The sequence below is a fragment of the Chaetura pelagica genome, unplaced genomic scaffold (assembly GCF_000747805.2).
Source record: "Chaetura pelagica isolate M959 unplaced genomic scaffold, ChaPel_1.0 scaffold90, whole genome shotgun sequence".
NCBI classification, from domain to species: domain Eukaryota; kingdom Metazoa; phylum Chordata; class Aves; order Apodiformes; family Apodidae; genus Chaetura; species Chaetura pelagica.
The window spans coordinates 17,015,900-17,037,070 of record NW_009953496.1 but is presented as its reverse complement, the minus strand read 5'-3'; the positions used below and the strand labels follow the sequence as shown (position 1 = coordinate 17,037,070).

Genomic DNA, 21,171 nt, shown 5'->3' with positions numbered 1-21,171 from the left:
TGCAAGGCTTTGTTGTTTGAAATTTTTGCCCAGACCTGAATAAAGGCCTGAGTGCCAAGGCTTCTGAGTTATCACCCAGTCATTGACCAGATGGAGTAACCAAAGCTTTTTTAACTGGATGCAGAATATCACCTATACATAGCTTTGTGTTATGCAGGTGCACAGCCTGAAAACCAGCCAAAAAGAAACCGGTGCTCCTAAGTGCCATTTGTACAGACAGGCTCTGTCTTCTTTGGCAAAAAGCTACAAAATGTGGGATTAGGTCTCTAAGGTCCTCAGTCATGGTTCTCAGTAGAATGTGTGTGGAGAGAGATGAGTACTGCTGGAGAGCAGTTCCTCCTGCCTGTCTGAGATAGCACCTGAGATCAGCGTGAGAGACATGCTGGTTGTTTTTCATACATTATGTGTAAAATTGTCCAATGGTATATTAATGCATAATTTCCTAATGTTTCTTTGTTCCTGTGTCAGTGTTAGTGGGACTAACAGGCTTAGAGGACTTGAAAACAAAGGATTTTCACAATGTTTTGCATCTACAGGATTGTGGCTCTGCACTGGTGTCAGTTCAGATTTGAAGCAACACAATCCCATTACTTTTAAAATAATAATTTGGCTTTGTGAAATAAAGCAAGATGGAGGAGAGATTTAAGGCTGCTACCAAAAAAAGTGTGGAAATGTAGTTTAAATGCAGTTTACAGAAGACAAAACTCATCAGCCATGATGGAATATCAAGAAGTTGGTTTGTTTTAACTGATGGCAATACAACTTGTGAGATGGTGACTTACGTGTCTGATAACTTGGCTACAATCAATTCTCTGGTATCTTTCTGTAATTCTCTGTTTCTCTGATAGCAGACTTTTTTCTCCAAGCTATGAGACCTCCTTGTCTTCTGCTTTTAGAGATAATTTCTCTTTGCAGGTCTGCCTGCAAAGTTGCTGTAAAGGATCTCTAGCTTTAGTGTCAGAGTGGGTTTGGGGAACATACCCAGGTATGTCCAGATGCAGGCTGGCCCTTCCTTGTGAGAGACCTAGACAAGTGTTTGCATGTAGCTTACAAGGAGTATCTGTTGGAGGAGAATAGGGTCTGCAAACAAGCCATCTCAGAAGGGTACAGAAATAAAACTTACTATGTTCTGTGCTTTCAGACCAAAGGCTAAGTCTTGAAAAAATTATTCCTGCAACTGTTCACACTGTCCTGAGTGCTTTATATTTATGCTGCCACAGAAAGAACTGGTTACACTCGGAGGAGAAGCACAAGAAACACTAAGGACTGAAATGCCTTGCAGCTAAAGTATCCTCATCATGAATAGGTACACAACTATCAGACAGCTTGGTGATGGGACTTACGGCTCTGTCCTCCTAGGGAGAAGCATTGAATCTGGAGAGCTAATAGCCATTAAAAAGTAAGTATTTTCATTTGTTACTTAACAGTGGATGGTCCTGGGTTTTCCATTCTGGGGTCAGCATCACTTGGTTATTCTGATTTGAGTACTTCACATTCCACACAACATTTTTTTGAAGTTGTATTGGGGCAGCATAAGAAGCTCAGGTTCCTTATATCCTCCAAAGCCCCAGCAGAAGATAAAGAAGATGAGATACATAGGCTTATTGTAGTAGTGATTTGTTACTATGTGCAGTTAGACGTGTATGGTGTATATTATTTAGAGTATTCTGTGATGCTGCTGTGGAATCTTCAGCCCTTTCCCTGCTGTTTACATGGAACATACGTTTCATGGTCTGATCTCCAGTGTGGTTAACACTGCAGTAATAATTAACACAGGGGATCTCATTGTCTATTATCTGTATCTTTGTATGGTATTATGTATTGGTCTATTCAGCTTAAGATTTTCTTAAAATTCCTTGAGAAATCCACTTGATGTTCATTGCCTCTTTGGCAGTGACCTCAGTTTGTAAATAGCTTAGTTGTCCTAGCTGTGGTAAGAGCACAATGCTGTAAGGGGTTGCAGGCACCTTCCTGAAATACCGACCGTGACCCAGGTACGTACTCATCAAAAGAGCTTTCAGTACAATGCTGTTTTGTATGAACAGTCAATAGCTGGCTTTAGCAACATACATCCTCTGTGCCGAGGGTATTTTTCCTGTATCAAACCTTGCCAGAAGCACATTGGATTTTCATTTTGCAATATGATAGAAACTGTGAAGTTTCAGAACAAACCAGAAGATAGGACCTGGTTAGCCTACATGTTAATGCCAGTCCATTGTTAGGAGCAGAAGTGGCCTGGTGGCTGAACGCACAAGACAGCAACCACAAAAACACTGTTTAAATAAAAAAAGAAATCCAGACCCCCTCACAACATGAAGGGCTTGTAGTTCTTAAAACTATTCTAATTGTAAGAGCGGATTTCAAACTGGAAACTTAACTACAATAGTAAGTAATACTGAAATATTATTGAGGTCTGACAAAAACTGAGAACTTCGAAGGGTGCCTAACTCCCTTTGAATCCAGACTCTTAAGCAACTGAGTATTTTTGTAAGTTTAGTATGGGCTCTTTGGATGTGTGTACCTGTGAGCCTTCATCCTCTTGGTCCTAAAGCATAGAGTTACGTGTGAAGGAGCTGAGTTGTAATCAAATTCATATGAACAAATAGGACCATATGTTACATGCAGATATTATGTTCAGAGTTATATTCAGGCTTAGTAGAAAACAGATATGCCACACAGTTTGTTTCTGATAGAGCAGAACTGATTACAAGCTGGAAAGGAAAGGCAGAATTTGAAAAGCAGTCGGCATGATAGGTGCAACTCACACAGGAGTGAAAAGCATGAGGAGCAGTGGACACTGAAAAATGAAGAAATACAACTTAGAGGGGAAAGGCATTGAAATTACAGAGAAATCAAAATATAGAGAAGAGGAGCAAGAAGAATATAGTAAAAGTTGAGACCCAATGAAGTGATTTAATTTGGTCTTTGTTAGATTTGCTTCAAAACTTAGTCTCAGTTGTTAACAGCTGTCATAACATCTTGTCCTTTTTACAATTAGACTCTATTTCACCACTTTGGGTGCTGGAAGGAAAAATAGCATGCTCTGACTTATTGAAGGCTCTGAATTTTTTTTTTGCAGCAAGATAAATATATGAAAAAGGCAATCCTGCGTAATGGTAATGCTTTGAAATTCTGTTAAGAGTACACTTTTCTAGAAGCAAAGCGTTTTTTGACAAAGGACACATATTTTGATGGAAGAACTAAATTGTTAAGACCTAATGAGACTCACAGGTCTAAGACTAGTTGATGTTGACCGTGTATTAATTGGGTTTTTTTGCTCTACTGTTGCAGAATGAAGAGAAAGTTTTATTCCTGGGAGGAATGTATGAACCTTCGAGAGGTTAAGGTACTTGTCTCATTGACTTAAAATTAGACGATCCCTGTGACATTTTGGGGTAACATAAAATTCTTTCCACTCGTTTTATCAAAAACTGTCCCCAACATAACTGGGGAAGGAGGAGGAAGAGGGATGTTCAGAGTTGGTGGCATTTGTTTTCCCAAATAGCCATTACATGTGATAGAGCTCTGCTTTCCTGGAAATGGCTGAACACCTGCCTGCTGATGGGAAGCGCTGAACAAATTCCTTATTTTGCTTTCCTTGTGTGCACATCTTTTGCTTTACCTATTAAACTGTCTTTGTCTCAACCCACAAATTTTCTCATTTTCTGCCTTGTGATTCTCTCCCCCATTCCACTTTGGGGGATGAATGAGCTTAACTGCCCACCAGAGTTAATCCACAATATCAAGGAAGAAATTTCCAGGGTTATATTTAGTCCTGAGTCTAACCTGACTATGGCCAGTGCAAGTAAATGAAAAGTGTCAGGAAGTTACTTATAGAGAAAATGCAATTATTCTGGTGCCTGCTGTGATGTCAGATAGCTGGCTTTCAAATGGATCAATGCATTAAATTGATATGTATGCAGTATATGTATCTGGCAATCCTTAGAGATCTGGTCTTTGTTCCGAGCTGTCTGATTATTTAAAATATTGAAGAAATTTTGAAGTCAAGTCTTCAGCATCAGTGGAATAGTTTGAGGTTTTTTTCTTTTTTATTAGAGTAAGACCCTTGTAAAATCCTGATTGTATTTTCTGTTTCTAGTCTTTGAAGAAATTAAACCATGCCAATGTAGTAAAGCTGAAAGAAGTTATCAGGGAAAATGATCATCTGTATTTTGTGTTTGAATATATGAAGGAAAATCTATATCAGTTAATGAAAGAAAGGTATGTAACAGCATTACCCAATCCTGATACACATTTATTACATTGCATGATGTGCTTTTAACATCCGTGTTACTTTTCAAAGGACTTTGGGTTGTTTGTTTAGGCTTAGATCACTATGGCTTTAAACTGTTTTGCAGTAGGAGCTGTGGTTGTCACCTTTGAGCATATCCCAAACAGTGTAGTGAGAGTTGTGGCTCTTCCCAGATGAGCTTGGCAGACAAGCAGGACACTCTTCTGAGAGTTAGGAACCATGGACTTTTAACAGCCCTCATACTGAGGGGGCATTGAACCTAGGACTTCTGATTTCTAGGTATGAACTCCAACTAGCAGTGTTTTTTCTGTTAGTGTGGTATCACCACCTCTTCTGCTATGGGCTCCTCAAATAAATTAATGAAGTGTTTAAAACTGTAATCATGAGGAATCAAATTTCAAAATATTCTCTGTGGTCTGTCTAGGTCTTGAACTGGTTAGATATTGTATAAATCAAACTTTTAAGTGTGGGATTTATTTGTTAAAATAAAATATTTGTCTTAGTTAAAATTGCCATTTTTGCTGGAAGGGACTGTAGAGGAAGTATGTAATTAAATAAATTAAAAATAAAAATAAAACCAAACAAGTATCAAAAGCTGACTCTAGTAGCCAATCTCGTTCTGAAATATGTAATGCTCAGGTATTTTTGAGAGAGATCAAGCTCAGGAAATCAAATAAATTCCAGGCCATCTTCTTCATTTGCTGTTAGGTTCTTTTGGAATAACATTTTCACTGATTTCTACCCCAACCCATCTCTGCTGTGCTTTGGTGTGCACAGAGGCAGCTGACACAGAACTGTTTGATCAGAATCCTCCCTTGATAAGAGGATCTATCATTAAAATGCCTGCCATGACTGATCTTCTCACCTGAGTATTATGAGAGCCTCTTGTTTTCAGTGGTAGCAGATTGTTTTTTCAGATAACAAAAGAGAATGAAGTAGCACATCAGCAGTTAGGTAATAACTAGGGAAAGTCAAAAGGATGGTTTGTATATGCTCTAGAAGGAAGGCTGGAAGAAACTATATATGAAAACCCCTAAATTAACATGAACCCTTGCTGTCCTGAGGAGTATGCCTCATGACCTGCTAAGATTTGTTCAGTTTGACCCATTTATTTTTTTTCTTTTCCTTTTTTTTTTTTTTTTAAATTTACTGTCCCACATAGTTGTAACATCATGTCACATAGTCTTAATATTATGTAATATGACAGTTCTGCAAATACTGTGTACATTTTATTGAAGAAATAAACCACATGAGAGTGTTTTAAATACATATATTTAAAACTATATAAATATACAGATATATTTAATGTCATTGTCATCTTTTGTTCATAAGACAGTATAAGCTAATGTTTGAACTAAATCATTAATATTTATTTCTTCCTTTTTTTTTTTTTTTAATCCCACAGAAACAAACTGTTTCCTGAGTCTACAGTTAGGAATATTATGTATCAGATCCTGCAAGGGCTTGCATTTATCCATAAGCATGGTAGGTTGTGTTTTTGTTGTAAACATTTTGAATGAGAGTGAGATAGTGTCTGTGTAATTTTTTTAATGAGTACACTAGCAATGATTTTAGTAAAGGGAGTGATTAAAAGAATGGCACTGTATCAGTGATTCAGATTACTTAAAATATCCACATTGCATAGTTGCCTGGTATTTTAATGTGGAGGTTTGCTCAGTTCCTTTTCTGTAGATTTCTACTTTCTCAAACTGGCAGCTGGCCACTTTCTAAAACTCGTCTGATCTTAATGGGCACATTTCTTGATAGATGTAAAAGTCCCCTGAGATTGAGAGTAAAGGAAGAATTACTCTTTCCTCAAGGTACACACAGACACCTGATCCTTGTACTTTCTCTGTAAGATACACTTAAATTAATAAAGTCTGAGTGACAAAAAGCTTTAATGGCATGGCCTTCCAACTAATTTTTACAATAATGATAAAAACTAAAGCTGGTGTACCAGCCAGTAGTAACAAGACCCACTTAACTATTAAAAAAAAAAAGGACTTATTTTAAAGATAATTTTCTCACCATGTTTTGCTGCCCTCTGCAATTCTACCTGCTAAATACTCTGTCGTATGTGTTGTTGGTCAGCTCTCGAGGTTATCAGAAGAGAGCTAACAGCAGTGGCCAGATTCCTGGAAGTGAAAGGCTTGTAGGACCAGCAGTTGAAGAGCGTATTTAACTTGGTTTTGTGGAACATTTTAAAGCTAATGGCGTTGTTCTCTGATCTAATGGGGCTTGGATACTCTTCCAGAAACAAACTAGCAATTCCATTATGTCTCAGTGACATATAAAATACTTAAAACCAAAAAAAAACAACCCTACCCCACTTTATGTGCAAAAAATCTAAGCCACCTTGTTTTTTAATAAATTGTCAAATGGAGCACAATCTTCTAGAATATTTTTTACTGCTGATTAACTTAGTATAGCATGTTGGCAGGTCTCTGAAAAGGAGGTCATAGAGCTAAAGTAAGGTACTACAGAGGGACCTGTGTTTAGGAGACAGTGGTGTCAAATGCCTGCAAGAAAGAAGCAAAAGGACGAGTTTTTCAGACTAAGGGAGGAGGCAAATGTCAGCGACAATATTCCGTAATATTCTAGTCCTCTTCTTTCATGTGTATTGAAAGAGCTCTTGCCAAATGCTCATTTGTGATCAAGTTTTGCTGAATGCAGAGAGCACTGAAAAAATACACTCAGATCCTCTATCAGAGGGGGAGATGAGTAACTGAGTGCTTGCAGATTATGTTCTCAGACTTAAAGAGGACCTTCAACGTGCAAAAAAACCCTCACATTTAATTTGTTTTCGGTTTAAAAGAACTTTTGAAGTAATTTTTGATGTCTTCATTGTAGTTCCCAAAACAGTTGGAATGAAACCAAAATTAAAATGGTGCACACTTGAAGCGTCACTTAAAAGGGAGCTTACTGCTCTGAACTGTTGTAAGGTAGTCAACTTGTGTGTAATGTTATACACAGTCTGACTGAACAAGCATTATACTGACTCTGGTGACCACGTAGGATTTTGAACTGGCTCCCATTTATGACGTCACCCATTTTGATATCTTCCATTATGACATCTTCCATAATGATGTCACCTGTTATGATGTCACTCATTATGACATCACCCATTTTGATGTCTTCCATTATGATGTCACCCATTTTTATATCTTCCATTATGACGTCACCCATGTTGATGTCTTCCATTATGACGTTACCCATTATGATGTCACACATTATGACGTCACCCATTATGATGTCACTCATTATGACGTCACCCCTTTTTATGTCTTCCATTATGATGTCACCCATTTTTTATATCTTCCATGTTGATGTCACCTGTGTTGACGTCACCCATTATGATGTCATAGAATGTGTTACACATTCAAGCTTCAGCAGTAAGAACTAAAGCGTAACAATCCAGGTGGAAAACAAAGACTACAGCTGGGAGTGGCATCGGAATACACATCAATATTTCATTTGTATTTTAGGGTTCTTTCACAGAGACTTAAAACCTGAAAACCTCCTTTGCATGGGACCAGAACTGGTGAAAATAGCAGACTTTGGCTTAGCCCGAGAAATCCGATCCAGGCCTCCTTACACTGATTATGTATCTACAAGGTGGTAAGTGCCAGTATTCACCTACCATCAGGCCTTTAAAGAAGTGAAGTATTATATTTGTGCTGAATGCAATACCACTTCTGATGCCTCCTCTTTATGAAGCTTGGCATAATTCAAAAAGCTTCAGTTCATGCAAGACAGTTCACAGGTGGCAGAAGCATATGAATGAAGGGAGGAGAAAGGCCAAGATGACATCATGGTGGGGGTTTGCTACAGGTTGCCTGAGCAGGAGGATAATATAGATGAAGCACCTTATAGATAGGTAGGAGCAGCTTCACATTCACAAACCATGGTCCTCATGGGAGACTTGAACGACCCTGACATCTGTTGGAAAAGAACAACTCTGCTAAATACAGGCTGGGGGGAGAATGGCTAGAGAACAGTCCTGAGGAGAAGGACTTGGAGGTAGTAGTTGGTGAGAAGCTCGACATGAGCCGCCAGTGTGCACTGGAGCCCAGAGAGGAACTGCATCCTGGGCTACATCCAAAGATGTGTGGCCAGCAGGGCCAGGGAGGTGATTCTGCCCCTCTACTCTGCTTTGGTGAGACCCCACCTGGAATACTGTGTACAGTACAGGTGCCCTCAGCACAAGAAAGATATGGAGCTGTTGGAGAGGGTCCACCAAGATGATCAGAGGGCTGGAGCACCTCTGCTATGAAGACAGGCTGAGAGAGTTGGGGCTGTTCAGCTTAGAGAAGAGAAGGCTCCGGGGAGACCTTATAGCTGCCTTCCAGTACCTGAAGGGGCCAAGAGGAAAGCTGGGGAGGGGTTTTGTGCAACCTGGTCTAGTGGTAGGGTTCCCTGCTCAGGGAAGGGGATGTGGGACTTGATGATCTTTGAGGTCTCTTCCAACCTTAATGATTCTATGATCCTAAGAGGAAGCCTGATATGGCAGGTGGGACATGCTGGGATTGCAGCATGTCAGGAAGGCATAAGACAGATTACAAGAAGCCGTGTATGGTTTAATTCTTCATTGTAGAAAAAAATGCAAGTCCTATGTAGGATAGGAGCTTTTTTAGGGATGTTTGTTCTTAAAAGCAAAGAATGAAGAGTTGAATAATTTAATGTATGAGTCACTGTCCCTGGATATGTTTAAAAGTTGTCTAGATGTGGCACTTGGGAACATGGCTTAGTACTGGACTTGGTAGAGTAGGGTTAATGGTTGGACTCTATGATCTTGAAGGTCTTTTCCAATCTAAGTGATGCTGTGGTTCTGTATAAGTCTGTTTGAATTGAGTTGAGATTTTTAAATTATTTTTTCTCTCTTACAGGTACAGGGCCCCTGAAGTCCTTCTGAGATCCACCAGCTATAGTTCTCCCATAGATATTTGGGCTGTTGGTTGTATAATGGCAGAAGTTTACACACTGAGGCCTCTCTTCCCAGGCGCCAGTGAAATAGATACTATATTCAAAATTTGCCAAGTTTTGGGAACGCCAAAGAAGGTAGTTAAAGTGACTTTCCACACTGCAGTAACACTGGAGCTGTTCTACAATACAGAATAGCACAATAGCAGTAAGCATAAAAATAATCAGTTTTCATGCTCTACTGCTATTGTATGGTGTTGATCTCACATATAGTAAATTAAATTAAAATTTGTTTTCTGTGAAATAAGCATTGTGTAATTATGCTGTAAAACCTGGCATTTAGAGAAGGACTAGACCTCTGAACAGCAAACAAAGTAATTGGACTGATTTCATTAGATGGCAGTTTAATTTTCTTTTGCGTATTGCTTATAAACCTGTGGTTTAAGAGGCTAGCAAGAATACTAATTCCTGTTTCAGTTTGTTCCTTTTACTTGGTTGGATGTAAAGCAAGAATTCCCTGTCACCAGATGTTTGAGGTGAAATTTGCTAGTGAAATCTTTAATATAGTTTCAAGTAAGTTGGACAAAATCTGATAGAATATATGCTAGCGTACTTAGGCACTATGATATTTTACAGCTGAACTGTCTTTGTAATTGGAAATCTCATTCTTCCAGAACGACTGGCCTGAAGGCTACCAACTTTCAGCCTCCATGAATTTTCGCTGGCCTCAGTGTGTACCTAACAACCTAAAAACCCTCATACCTAATGCTAGCAGTGAAGCGGTGCAGCTCATGAGAGACATGCTGCAGTGGGACCCCAAAAAGCGGCCAACAGCTAGTCAGGTTTGGTTTTGTCTTCTCTTTCTCCCATCTACATGTGACACTTCCTCTCACTTTCAGACACCTTTTATAGTCAGTCGATTAACAGTTACTCAGAGGTGCAGTGTTTGAAAAGGAGAAGAGTAGAAGCAAAGAACAATTTGCAAGACAAAGAGGAGTAGTTAAAAGATAGTAGTCTTATCTTTTCCATGCAGTGTCAGCTGTATGGGGTATGTGCTCAATGATCAGGTGCGTGACCACAGGCTAAATACACTTGAATTAAGTATTATCTAGTCACTGTGAACAGCAGCAGAGTGAAGGTAGGATGTATGGCTGGAGGTTGTGATGCTGTTCTTTCACTGCCATTGAAATGTGCCACAGAATCACTGAATGGTTGAAGTTGGAAAGGGCTTTTGGAGGTCATCTGGTCTAACCCCCTGCGCTAGGCAGCACCTAGTGCTCAGTCACCCTTAGAATGAAGAAGTTTCATGATGTTCAGTGGAAACCTGTGTTTCAGTTTGTGCCCATTGTCTTTGTCCTGTCACTGGGCACTGCAGAAAAGAGCCTGGCTCCATCTTCTTTGCACTTTCCTTTCTGCTATTTGCATATTTGTAAGATCCCCCTGAACCTTCTCTTCTCCAGCCTGAACAATCCCAGTTCACTTAATCTTTCCTCATGTGTGACATGCTCCGGTCCCTTAACTGTCTTTGTGGCCCTTGCCTGGACTGTTTCTATTGCTGGGCAGCACAAAACTGCACACAGCACTGCAGTTGTGGCCTCACTAATGCAGAGCAGAGTAGAAGGATCACCACCTCCCATCCTGCTCATGCCTTTACAATCGGAACCATTCATGCAATAGCAGAGCGGTTTATGTTCAGCCTGGTGTCTACCAGGTGTCCTTTTCTGCGAAGCTGCTTTCCAGGTTCTTGACCCAAGCATATACTAGTGCATGGGCTTGTTCCTCCCCAATGGCAGGGACTTGGTTGTTGAACTTGATGAAGTTCCCATAATCCTGTTTCTCCAGCCTTTCAAGGTCCCTCTGAATGGCAGCACAACCCTCTGGTGTATCAGACACTCCTTCCAGTTTTGTGTCATCAGCAAACTTGCTGAGGGTGCGCTCTGCACCGCCATCGACACCATTAATGGAGATGTTTAATGGTATTTGCTCCAATATTGCCCTTTGGGGTACACCAATACCTACTGGCTTCCAACCAGACTCTGTTCCACTGATCACCACCCTCTGGGCCTGGCTGTTAAGCAGACGGTGGGACTGAGAGCTGGTTTATCCAACCCAGTCTTGTTTGGGTCAAGCTACCTTATGCAAGGCAGTTTGCTGGGCAGTCAGTTTTGCTCAATTGCCCTGTCTCAACATCCTGTATATAAGCATAACCCAAGTTGTCAGTATTGCACAAATAATGGTCTAGTTGATGCTGTTGATGCTAGCCACTGATTGCAGGTATCAGTACTGTAGTGGTAGTAACCAACTCATGAAATGAGCAGAACACCTTTTGAAAAACAGATGTGATTTTTTGTTCACATCTGACTTCAATAGGAGCATAGCTGAACTTTTGTGTTTGCAACAAACATTCAGTAAAAATTGTAATAAAAAGATTTAAGGCTAATTGAAGCAGCTAAAAGTAAAATATATTAAGAACTCTCAAAGGTAATGGAAAGCAAAAAATATTCACTAAAACTTGGTATTAGTAGCTATTAAGAAATGTTTTACACTAAGGTCTAAATATGGTGAGGAATATGAGATTTGGAAGCTTTTTGAAGTGAAATGTCTGGGAAAATTAGTATAACTGAAACAGCAACATTAACTGCCTAACTAAAAACTCCATAATAACTTGTAAGACAGGGTGAAGATATTTTTTACCATCAAGTCTTCCAAAAAAGAGGCTAATTTTAATAAGGGTGATATTTCTTTGACTTGATCCAGTCTTGACACTGGAGAATGAAAGAGATGGAGTCTCTGGGCTCATTCAAGTCTCGATGGCTGAATCTGTGATGTCAGGTGGACGTGTGTTTGCAGATGCACTTACACAAACACACAGAGACAGCACATAATGGAACATGCCTCTAGATGCCATGTACCTGGTTAAGTATCTTATCTCTGCAGAACCTTTTGCTTTTGTGGAAGTTCACAGAGGATTTGATAACTTTGTATCCTTTGAAACTTTTCTACTATTGCAGCATTATTCTGAAGTGGATTATACTCAACAGAATGTAGTGTTGAGAGATGAGTCTTCTGCTGTTGCCCACCCCAGAAAAAAGGAAATAAAATTTGTATCATCTCATAGACTTAGGGTAAGTTAAAAACTTTGGTTACTTAAGTTGGATCCTAATATCTTGATTATGTTTTAGGCACTTCGCTATCCGTACTTCCAGGTTGGGCATGCCCTGGGAGTTCAGGAACTGGGGAAACAAAAGGAGTTGCATAATAAATCATCTTTGCATATTAAGCCTGTCCCTCCAGCACAACCCCCTCCAAAATCTCATGCCCGCATTTCATCAAGGCCTGTTCAGCAAAGCCAGCCTTCTCAGCACTTGGTGTACCCATATAAGACAGACACCTCTGGAATGGAGCACAATAACTACACACAGGAGGACAAGTCTAGCAAGATTCCTCTGCCTGCAATTCACAATAAGGTTCCTCAGCAGGTAAAGGTCCATCTAGTATAAGATACACTTTCTGATATACAGCCTGATTTTTCCTTAATTGTGTTTCTTTTTCTTGTTCTCTTTCAAGGTTCTTATACTGCACTAAAAGAACAGGAAATAGGAATAAAAAATAGTTATAGCTTTATGCAAGAAACTGGAAGTTACTCTGTTGAAATTTAAATCAAATTGCTATAAAAAAAGCAAGTTGACTTCTCATTTCAAAGCCATTTTGTGCTTCACTTTGTTACAAAACACCACTTAGGATGACACTGTAATGTCTTACAAGTGAAAAGGTTATACAATGATCAGAATATTAATGGGATTGATGCCAGAAGGAAAAATATTAAGCTAAATAATATTGAAGTGACAGGGAGATGGACTATTGCCTTCATCCATTTAAGGCATCCAGTTTATGTGACTGAGAATAATAATCCCTTTGGACTTCTGTACTCGTCATGGAAAACAGATTCTTCTTGCAGCATAAGAACCTGCCATTTCTCGTGATTATACAAGGAAATGGGATTTATAAGATAGATGATGAGAGCAGACAGCATGCATGCTGCTGCTAAGAAATAAGTCTTAAGTAGGGTCTGTACTGGCTGCATTCAGAGTTGCACAAGGTTAAAATGTACTAATGAGCTTTAATGGCTGAAGAAACACAAATTTGTACCTATGGTGTCCCACAAGAAAAATACGTTTTATAAAAATCTATTCATGTTTGTGGAAACATGAATGTGCCTGCAGCTTTGTACTCCCAGGATGGGTCAAGAAATAAAAATTGAGTGTGAACTAATTGTTTGGAAGGCGTATTGGGCAACAGAATTGAAATTGAGATCTAAGAAAATTATTCTTGTTAGTGCAAGATACTTCATCGCATGATGAAATGCAGAAGATACGTAATAATGTCTACACACTACAGATTGTGTTCTTAGCAACTTTAATGAAGGATTAGGATTCTGTTATTCTGTGTCTACCACCACTATTATTCTTTTGAGACAGGAAAAAAAAAGTCCTCTTTGTTCCCTTCACCTGGTGTAAGTGCATGTTTGGTTTTTTTCAATCTTTATAGCAGAAAACTTCAGCTGGGACTGAGAATATAAATGGTGAACTTAAACAGAAAACTAGGCGAAGATGGGGACATCTTGCTAGAGCAGTGAAGACTTCTGAAGACTGGGATGACTTGGAAGACCTTGATTTCAGCTCTTCCATCACAAGAATAGACTTGAAAAGCAAGAAGAGGCAGAATGATGAAACTCTTTGTAGGTGAGTTGGTTTCTTTTATGTCCACTTGCTATTTGGTCTTATTTGTTAGGCTTTACCTCTTTTTTCATAATGTTGCCCTTTATTCTTCCTGTAGATCTAGAAACATACATCCAGGCTGGTAAAGGACACGCAGCTTGTTTCTCTCCTGCTTTGCCTTGGCTGCTTATTGAACACTGAACTTTGAATTAAAATACGTTTTTTGACGGACAGTGCACAGTTCTATACAATAGTTAATTTTTCCGTGCTGAAAACGATGCTTAGCTGAAGTCTTCCCTAGTTAATCTTTGAATATAAATTTTGTATTTCACATAGGAGCTATTTTGACATACTCATAGAATTACAGAATGGTTTGGGTTGGAGGGGGCTTAAAAATAATCTAAATCCCACCCTGCCATGAGCAGGGACATCTCCCACTAGGCCAGGTTGCTCAAAAATCCAGCCTGACCTTGAACACTTCCAGGGAGGGGACATTCACTGCTTCCCTGGGCAACCTGTGCCAGTGTTTCACCACCCTCATAGTGAACAGTTTCTTCCTAACGTCTAACCTAAATCTACCCCCTTCCAGTTCAAAGCCAATTTACAGCCAACAGCATATAAGCTGCTTTGAGTGACTAAGCTGCAGTTTCAATGGATCATATGCGGTGAAGAACAACTTACTGCATGATTTACAAAAACTGCAAAATCAATGTGGAAGGAAAGTAGAAGCCCAAATCTGATTTTCATGGTCAGTTTTGTTCCTTCTGGTTGAAAAATATTCCCTGTTGTCTGTGTGTTTCTGCTATAGCAAACATAGTATGAGGAAATGATTCCTGGAGACGGGATGAAGAATAGAAGGCCAACTGTGGATAGACATATGCTATAAGAATTGGACTAAGTGTAGCAATTTTTGGGTTGCAGATTTGAAAGCATTTTGGACTTGAAGCCTACAGATCCTGTAGGGTCTGGCAGCAGTGCGCCTTCCCACGCAACCTTTCCACAGCAGGACACTCCCACAGTCCGAGTTTCTGCAGCAAAGCAACACTACTTGAGACATTCTAGGTATCTGCCTGGTTAGTAAAAATACTTAATTCTTTTTTCTTCCCGTAATTCCAACAGCAGTCTAGCTGACATAAATCCTGAAAACAGCTGATTTCAGTGAATTTCAAACTGGACCTCTTCAGTAGAGTGGAGTAGCTAGAAGTTGTGTTACTAGAGGAGATTGTAAAACACAATAATCTCAAGCGTGCTTTTTCTTAACCATAAGTTGTGAGCACGTCATTGTATGTTAGGTACTCTGCTTAAACATGGCAAGTGTATTAAACACAACTAATAGATGACACATGAACTCTACTGCACAATCTGAACTGTTTGCACAATCTGTGGTATCTATAGAATCACAGAATGGTTAGAGTTGGAAGGGACCTTAAAGATCATCAAGTTCCAAGTCACCTGCATGGGCAGGGACGCCTGTATATACACCAAACGGAAGTACAGAACTATGAGAAGTCTAATCTACCATTATTTCCTCTCAGGTTGTTTTGTCACTGTTGGGCTAAAAGCTGTAAAATGCACTGTCTGATTAGAAGCGTAGGTTTCATTTACATAGCAGGGTTTGCTTTCTGTGAGTTGAGAATATTTGTGGCCTTGATGTAAGGACCCTTTTCCATTGACATAAGCAGTCATTGATGCTAGTGGAATAGTGACAGTATTAACTTTGCAGGATTAGAGCCTATGGCTAGTCATAGCATTCCTGTATGAGAAGGTGGGAAGTAATGCAGAGGCATGGTAAGAGTGAAGAGGTTTTGGTTAAGTTCACAGAACTGGACACCTGCTCTAAGACTGTGCATCAGGTGAAATGAATGCAAGGCTGCTTAACAACAGAGATTTCAGTGTGTTAATTTTTGCCTTTTTGCAATAGGAATAAGCACAAGGAATAGCACAGTCTCCACTTCAAACAAAGAGTCTGTTCCATCTAATTCCTGGCCCAGTTCTGGCTTGCCAGGGAAAGCTTCTGATTTGGGAGGAAGTATTAACAGGATGAATTCAGGTAAGAAGCTATGCTGAATGCTCTGGGAAAAGATAACAGGTGATGTCTCTGCAATTCCAAACAGCTGCATTTTGAGGTCACCTGTTTCTAATGCATTATCTGCTCTGAAGATAACTTGCTACTGTGTCTGTTCTTCCTGTCAAAACCAGTTAGGAGCACCTTCCTTGGAGATTACCTTAAACTGAAACATAGTAATTTCTTATCGTGAATCCCCAAAAGTCTGGTTTGAAGTACCACATTCATACAGGGTTGGACAGCTTAATCTGTTCAACCTGAAATATTTGATCTTACCTTCAGTTTCCCTTATCAATTTTTATAAGTCATATTTTCAGGTTTCCAAATTATTTTACCCCAGCTGGAGCATAAATGACTGTCAGAGAGGAGGAAGCTGGTCTAAATTGAAATAGCCATGCATACCACTCTTGTTATGTGAATAAAGCAAATGAAATCTGTAATTTTTCATCACTTTTTTTAATTGATGCTGTCTAAAATAGTGAAATAATTGTAGTTTCAAAACAATACAGACAACAAGCAAAACTCTCCAATTTTTCTTCTTCAGGTTTTTGGGGCATTTGGTATTTCAGGTATTTAATCCCTATTATTTGATCTCAAGTAATTAATTTGTAGATTTTTATGTTAGATTTTACCAGATATTACTTAAACATGTTGATGTTTCTAGATTGTATCTGTGTGTTTTCTCTTTCAGTTTTTCTTGGCTTCTGGTTTTCATGTGATGTTTCAGTTGTGCAATTCAGTATTTGTTTTGCATTTGCTGTTAGGAAAATGTTTGAGAAAATTTCAGTTGAATCTTGACCCAAAGAAACATTTTGGGCCTTTAGAAACTCTGGTTTTAAAAAAAATAAAAACCTTAAAATTCTGAATGTAATTTAATCAGAAAATTGTTCTTTAAAATTCAAGATGGAAGGATGTTGTAAATGGCTGGACTACATGAGAACCTTTATATACATAGCTCATGTCTCCTTCCTGGCTCTTCTATAGATTTTTGCTTCTTTCGTAGCTGCATAGGATATCATTAGATTTTTTTCCCTTTTTTACTTACTACCATTTTTCCCCACAATATGCTTTGCCACTGCTCTACTGCTCTAGTATGTTGTAGGCACATGTGATGGATCTGCTCTGTGCATGCCCACTTGTTTAGTGTCCACCTGTGCGTTGACTCTGGACTGTTTTATTTATAACTTTTTCTGTTCCAGTTTCTATGGCTTATCCTACACATCAGTCAGATCTGTTCCTGCTCATCTTAGGGACAAGTTTTGTAGCTGACTTTCCAAATTTGGAATATGAATCTGTCCTGACTTATTAAGTTGTGCTCTTACTGGCTTCAGTAAGAGCTTTGTTTATCACCAGAGCCCCAGACTCACTGCAGAGAAATCAAGAGTGAGTATACTAATAGTCCCTAATTGCTGAAAGTCAAACAAAGTAATTACAACTGAAATGATAAGTTTTTAAAGCTTTGAGAAACCTTGAAAAAGCTGAGATGTCAGGGAGAAACAAAAATTACCCTTCTGAAAGTACAATTTGTACTTGTTTTCCATTCATCTTTAATGCAGTCTGATGCTGACAGTATCCTAAATGCAGGTACACATACATAGGATCTGTGGATTTCTGGTGTCTTCAATGAAGTTCTTATTTTCATGAATCCATGACCAGGCTTGATCTTGAATATGACCCATCAGTGCCCACCTTTGTCATCTGTTGATAACATGGGAAATCTGTTGTGTTGAGCTTGAGTGTTTCTTGCCATTTTTTTCAGGGCCCATAGGTGGTCTAACTAGTGGTTGTATCCCTTCATTTCTGAAGAAAGAAGTAGGCTCTGCTGGGCAGAGGGTTCAGTTAGCACCAGTTGTGGATCCGTCTTCTAGTAAGTATAGTACCAAAGTTGTCTTGGTCCCTTGCTCATTACTCTGGTAATGCTGTTTATATGCAGCGCTGACCTACATATCTTTGCTTTACTTTATATATGAGTATTTGACTGACTGGAACTACAGTTTGTAACCTTGCAGAGCTTCATATGGAGAAGGTTTTGGTTTATTTACTTGATGTGGTTTTATCCACAAAATTACTTAAGTGGGACTTAGAGGTGGGTGTGAGAGCTGTCAAATCGGTGATATAAATCCTTCTTGTCTGGTAAGATTTTAGGGATTGGATCCACTATTGTTTCACATCAGCAGGTTCTATTAAAAAAGGAGGCTTATTTCCTGAAGAAACGAGGATATGGATCTGCATCCAGTTGCTGTTCAGTGTAGACAGCTACTCACTGAACCTTTATCTTATGCCATTTTCTGTTGTTCCTTAGATTATGCTTCTCTGAAGACAGTGAGACCCCATCTAGGACAGCCATCCTTCAGTTCACCCACGAAGAGCACACCAAGGTTAATGCCCCTCCTGCCACCAGCTCAGCCCATTCACGGGCGCGTTGACTGGGCTGCAAAGTACGGTGCTCACCGGTGACGTGTGCACGTGCCATCTGAACCATGTTTCCCATGAAATGGTGGCTCACACCAGACAATTTGATACTGTTTTATATACCTGTAAATTTTAAAGAAACAGATCTTCTATGAGCGGGACATTTTGAAGGTTCTTTTTTTTTTTTACTTTCATTTGTATTAATTTGGATGCAATCTTGTACCTTTTTGTATAAAAGAGTTTAGTTATATAATTGGGTCCAGTTATTTTCATAAATCTGGTACATTTTGTATATATGGCTTAGGGGGTTTGGCATTTTTGTATGATAAATTTTTATAACAAACTTTTTTAAAATGTAACTTTTCCATATTAGATTCAACGTTTTTTATAAATGTGAGTAAAAAAAGCAAAGTGGTGCAATATTGCAGTGGAAGAGGAGTACTGAGTAAAGGGCATTCATTAGACATTTTCTGAAGTTTATGTGCTAAATGAGGCTGTATAATTTCAGTGGTGCCACATCTTGATGCCACCCTTCTGTTGTCCTATACTCACTTTCTTTGTACTGACATCAAAGGAATGGGTGACTTCACAGTCTAAACTCCCCTTTCCAGTCACCGAGAGGCTGCTGAAAGTCAGCTTTTTTTAAAATTTATTTTTGCCTTTGAAAGGTTTATGTTGGATTGCTCTCCAGCTTTCCAGCTCCATTCTTTTGCCTTTATCAAATGTGGGGAATCTCCTTGTTTGGTGAAGGGCGAATACCCTTCTGTAGATCTGTTTTCTCTTTTGTCCTACTTCAAAGTTGCTTCTTGGCATTGTTCACTATGAAATAGAATGTGGACCTACCTCTTTTCAATTCAGTCAAATGATTTCTAAGGAGAAAAATTGGATCCTGTTTCTTCTTATTTTGCTATTGAGAGTATAAAATCATAGAATCAGAGAATCATCGTGGTTGGAAAGGACGTCTAAGATCACCTCCCCTATTGACCAGGATTGTTGATAAATGATGGAGAGAGGATTAGTGAGCTCCCCTGCCTCAAAGGGCATAAATGCTTTTGCATCACAAGATGTCTTCCTCCTCCTGAACCAGCCCAGGTACAGGAGTCAGGACCTGGAAGTCTTTGTGACTTTCTTTGAAATATACAATGGAAAGACGTTTGAACTCTTGAATAAGAAGGCAAAGCTTTGAGTCCTTGAGGATGGCAAGCAAGCAGGTCCAGGTCGTTGGTCTCCAAGAGAGACAAGTTGGCTGTGCTGAGGTTGTCATCAGAATCATTGAGATTGGCAGTGCCTGCAGGACGTCTGGGCAGACATTTACTAGTGATAGCTCTTCATGTGCCCACACCTGCTTCCAAATCGTGCTATGTCCAAAAGGGAGACTGAACAGATCAGGCAAATCGTATGAGACTTAAATCCAGTCTAAAGGGATCAGAGCAGGTATGGTTCTCAGCATCCAGCCATTTCGAAGGAGCTGAATGGCTGGTGTGTCAGTGAGATCCATTCTCTGGGATCTTCTGGCACCTACAAAGGGCAGCCACTGTGGCCTGGAAACTGATAACACACACTGGCCTTGTCAGTACTTCCCATGGAGAACATGTGGGACTTAGAGGAAACTGTACCATAGAGTAGGCTGCTGGATCAGCACTACAGGGGAAGCCATAACGAGTTTTAGAGTCTCCTTCTCTGGAGACTTTCAAGATCTGTCTGAATGTATTTCTGTGTGACCTGCCCTAGATGATCCTGCTCTGGTAGTGGGGTGGACTTGATGATTTCCAGAGGCCCCCTCCAACCACTAACATTCTGAGATTCTATGATTCTGTTTGCTTTTATGGACACAATCCAATGTGAGACAGTACCAGACAAAAAGGGAGCAAAAGGATCAATGCATTAAAAAAAATTATGCATGTAAGACTTATATTTGCCAAGGACATGTTATGTGTCCAGCTACTCTGTTATTTGTTAGTAGCAAATACTAACTCCAAACCATACCTAACAGCTTCCAAAGCAGTGATGCCAATGCATAGCAACAAAATAAATCAGCCATTCAGTTTCTAAAGCACACACTGATGGTGTCTTTGAGTAAAGTGGAAAGGGAAATGTGTATATTTGAGTTAGAACTGGAAAGATGTTTCTCTTGGTGGCAATAAATATCTGTATTTATGGCTCTGTATAATTTAATTTATTTTATCACTGAATAATTGGTCTCTAGAGGGAACACCCTGAATGTATCCTAAGTATTATAGACCTAAGTAGGCAATTTAACTAGACTATTCCATATACTTAATTCCTACTGGTGGAAGCAGGAGATAAGTCGTGAGAATGGGCTGCTGAGGTGTGGATTCATCCTACCTGACCAAAGGCACCTAAATGTAAGCTCCTTGTTGTGAACTGACTTTAAAACACTAGTGAGTGAGAATCCTTTTAAGAGAAATTCAGCTCAGCTGAGAGCTTGGAAGCCCTCTGGAGACACCTGCATCTCTCCAGTAAGGATGGGTACTAGTCCATGTATTTAAAGTAATACAGGATTATTCTGAACCTGGCCTTTAATCTCTCAGCCTTTATCAGTCTTGAAGTGATTTTCTTGACTATAGCATTCAGGTTTTGGTCAGTCCAGCCAAAACATTGGAAAAAAAGAAGTAGTACTTTTTTGGTCATATCTCCTCCTTTCCCAAGTTAAAACCTTTATTTTGGAAGAAAAGCTAATAATCTTGATATTCAGAATCACTTCTGCTAGTTTTCACTTAGTGGGACAGAAATTAGCTAAGTATAATGGCAGCATTTGTAGCCTTTACTCAAGCAAATTCCTG

General features: G+C 39.4%; 1 protein-coding gene across 1 annotated transcript; it reads left to right on the top strand.

The window, feature by feature from the left end:
- Positions 1–1,141: 1,141 nt before the first annotated feature.
- Positions 1,142–18,412, top strand: ICK (intestinal cell (MAK-like) kinase). The gene is made up of 13 exons (XM_009999187.1): positions 1,142–1,399; positions 3,292–3,346; positions 4,100–4,221; positions 5,658–5,737; positions 7,738–7,870; positions 9,139–9,310; positions 9,847–10,014; positions 12,355–12,651; positions 13,724–13,914; positions 14,812–14,963; positions 15,812–15,940; positions 17,715–17,822; positions 18,258–18,412. The coding sequence occupies exons 1-13, from the start codon at positions 1,299–1,301 to the stop codon at positions 18,410–18,412; spliced, it is 1,863 nt and encodes a 620-aa protein (XP_009997489.1). The 5' UTR covers positions 1,142–1,298.
- Positions 18,413–21,171: the final 2,759 nt, after the last annotated feature.

Coding starts and splice junctions, on each gene's coding strand:
- ICK (XM_009999187.1), top strand. CDS start 1,299: ATGAATAGGTACACAACTATCAGACAGCTTGGTGATGGGACTTACGGC. Junction 7,871..9,138: donor GATTATGTATCTACAAGGTG/GTAAGTGCCAGT, acceptor TCTCTCTTACAG/GTACAGGGCCCCTGAAGTCC. Junction 17,823..18,257: donor AGTTGTGGATCCGTCTTCTA/GTAAGTATAGTA, acceptor GTTGTTCCTTAG/ATTATGCTTCTCTGAAGACA.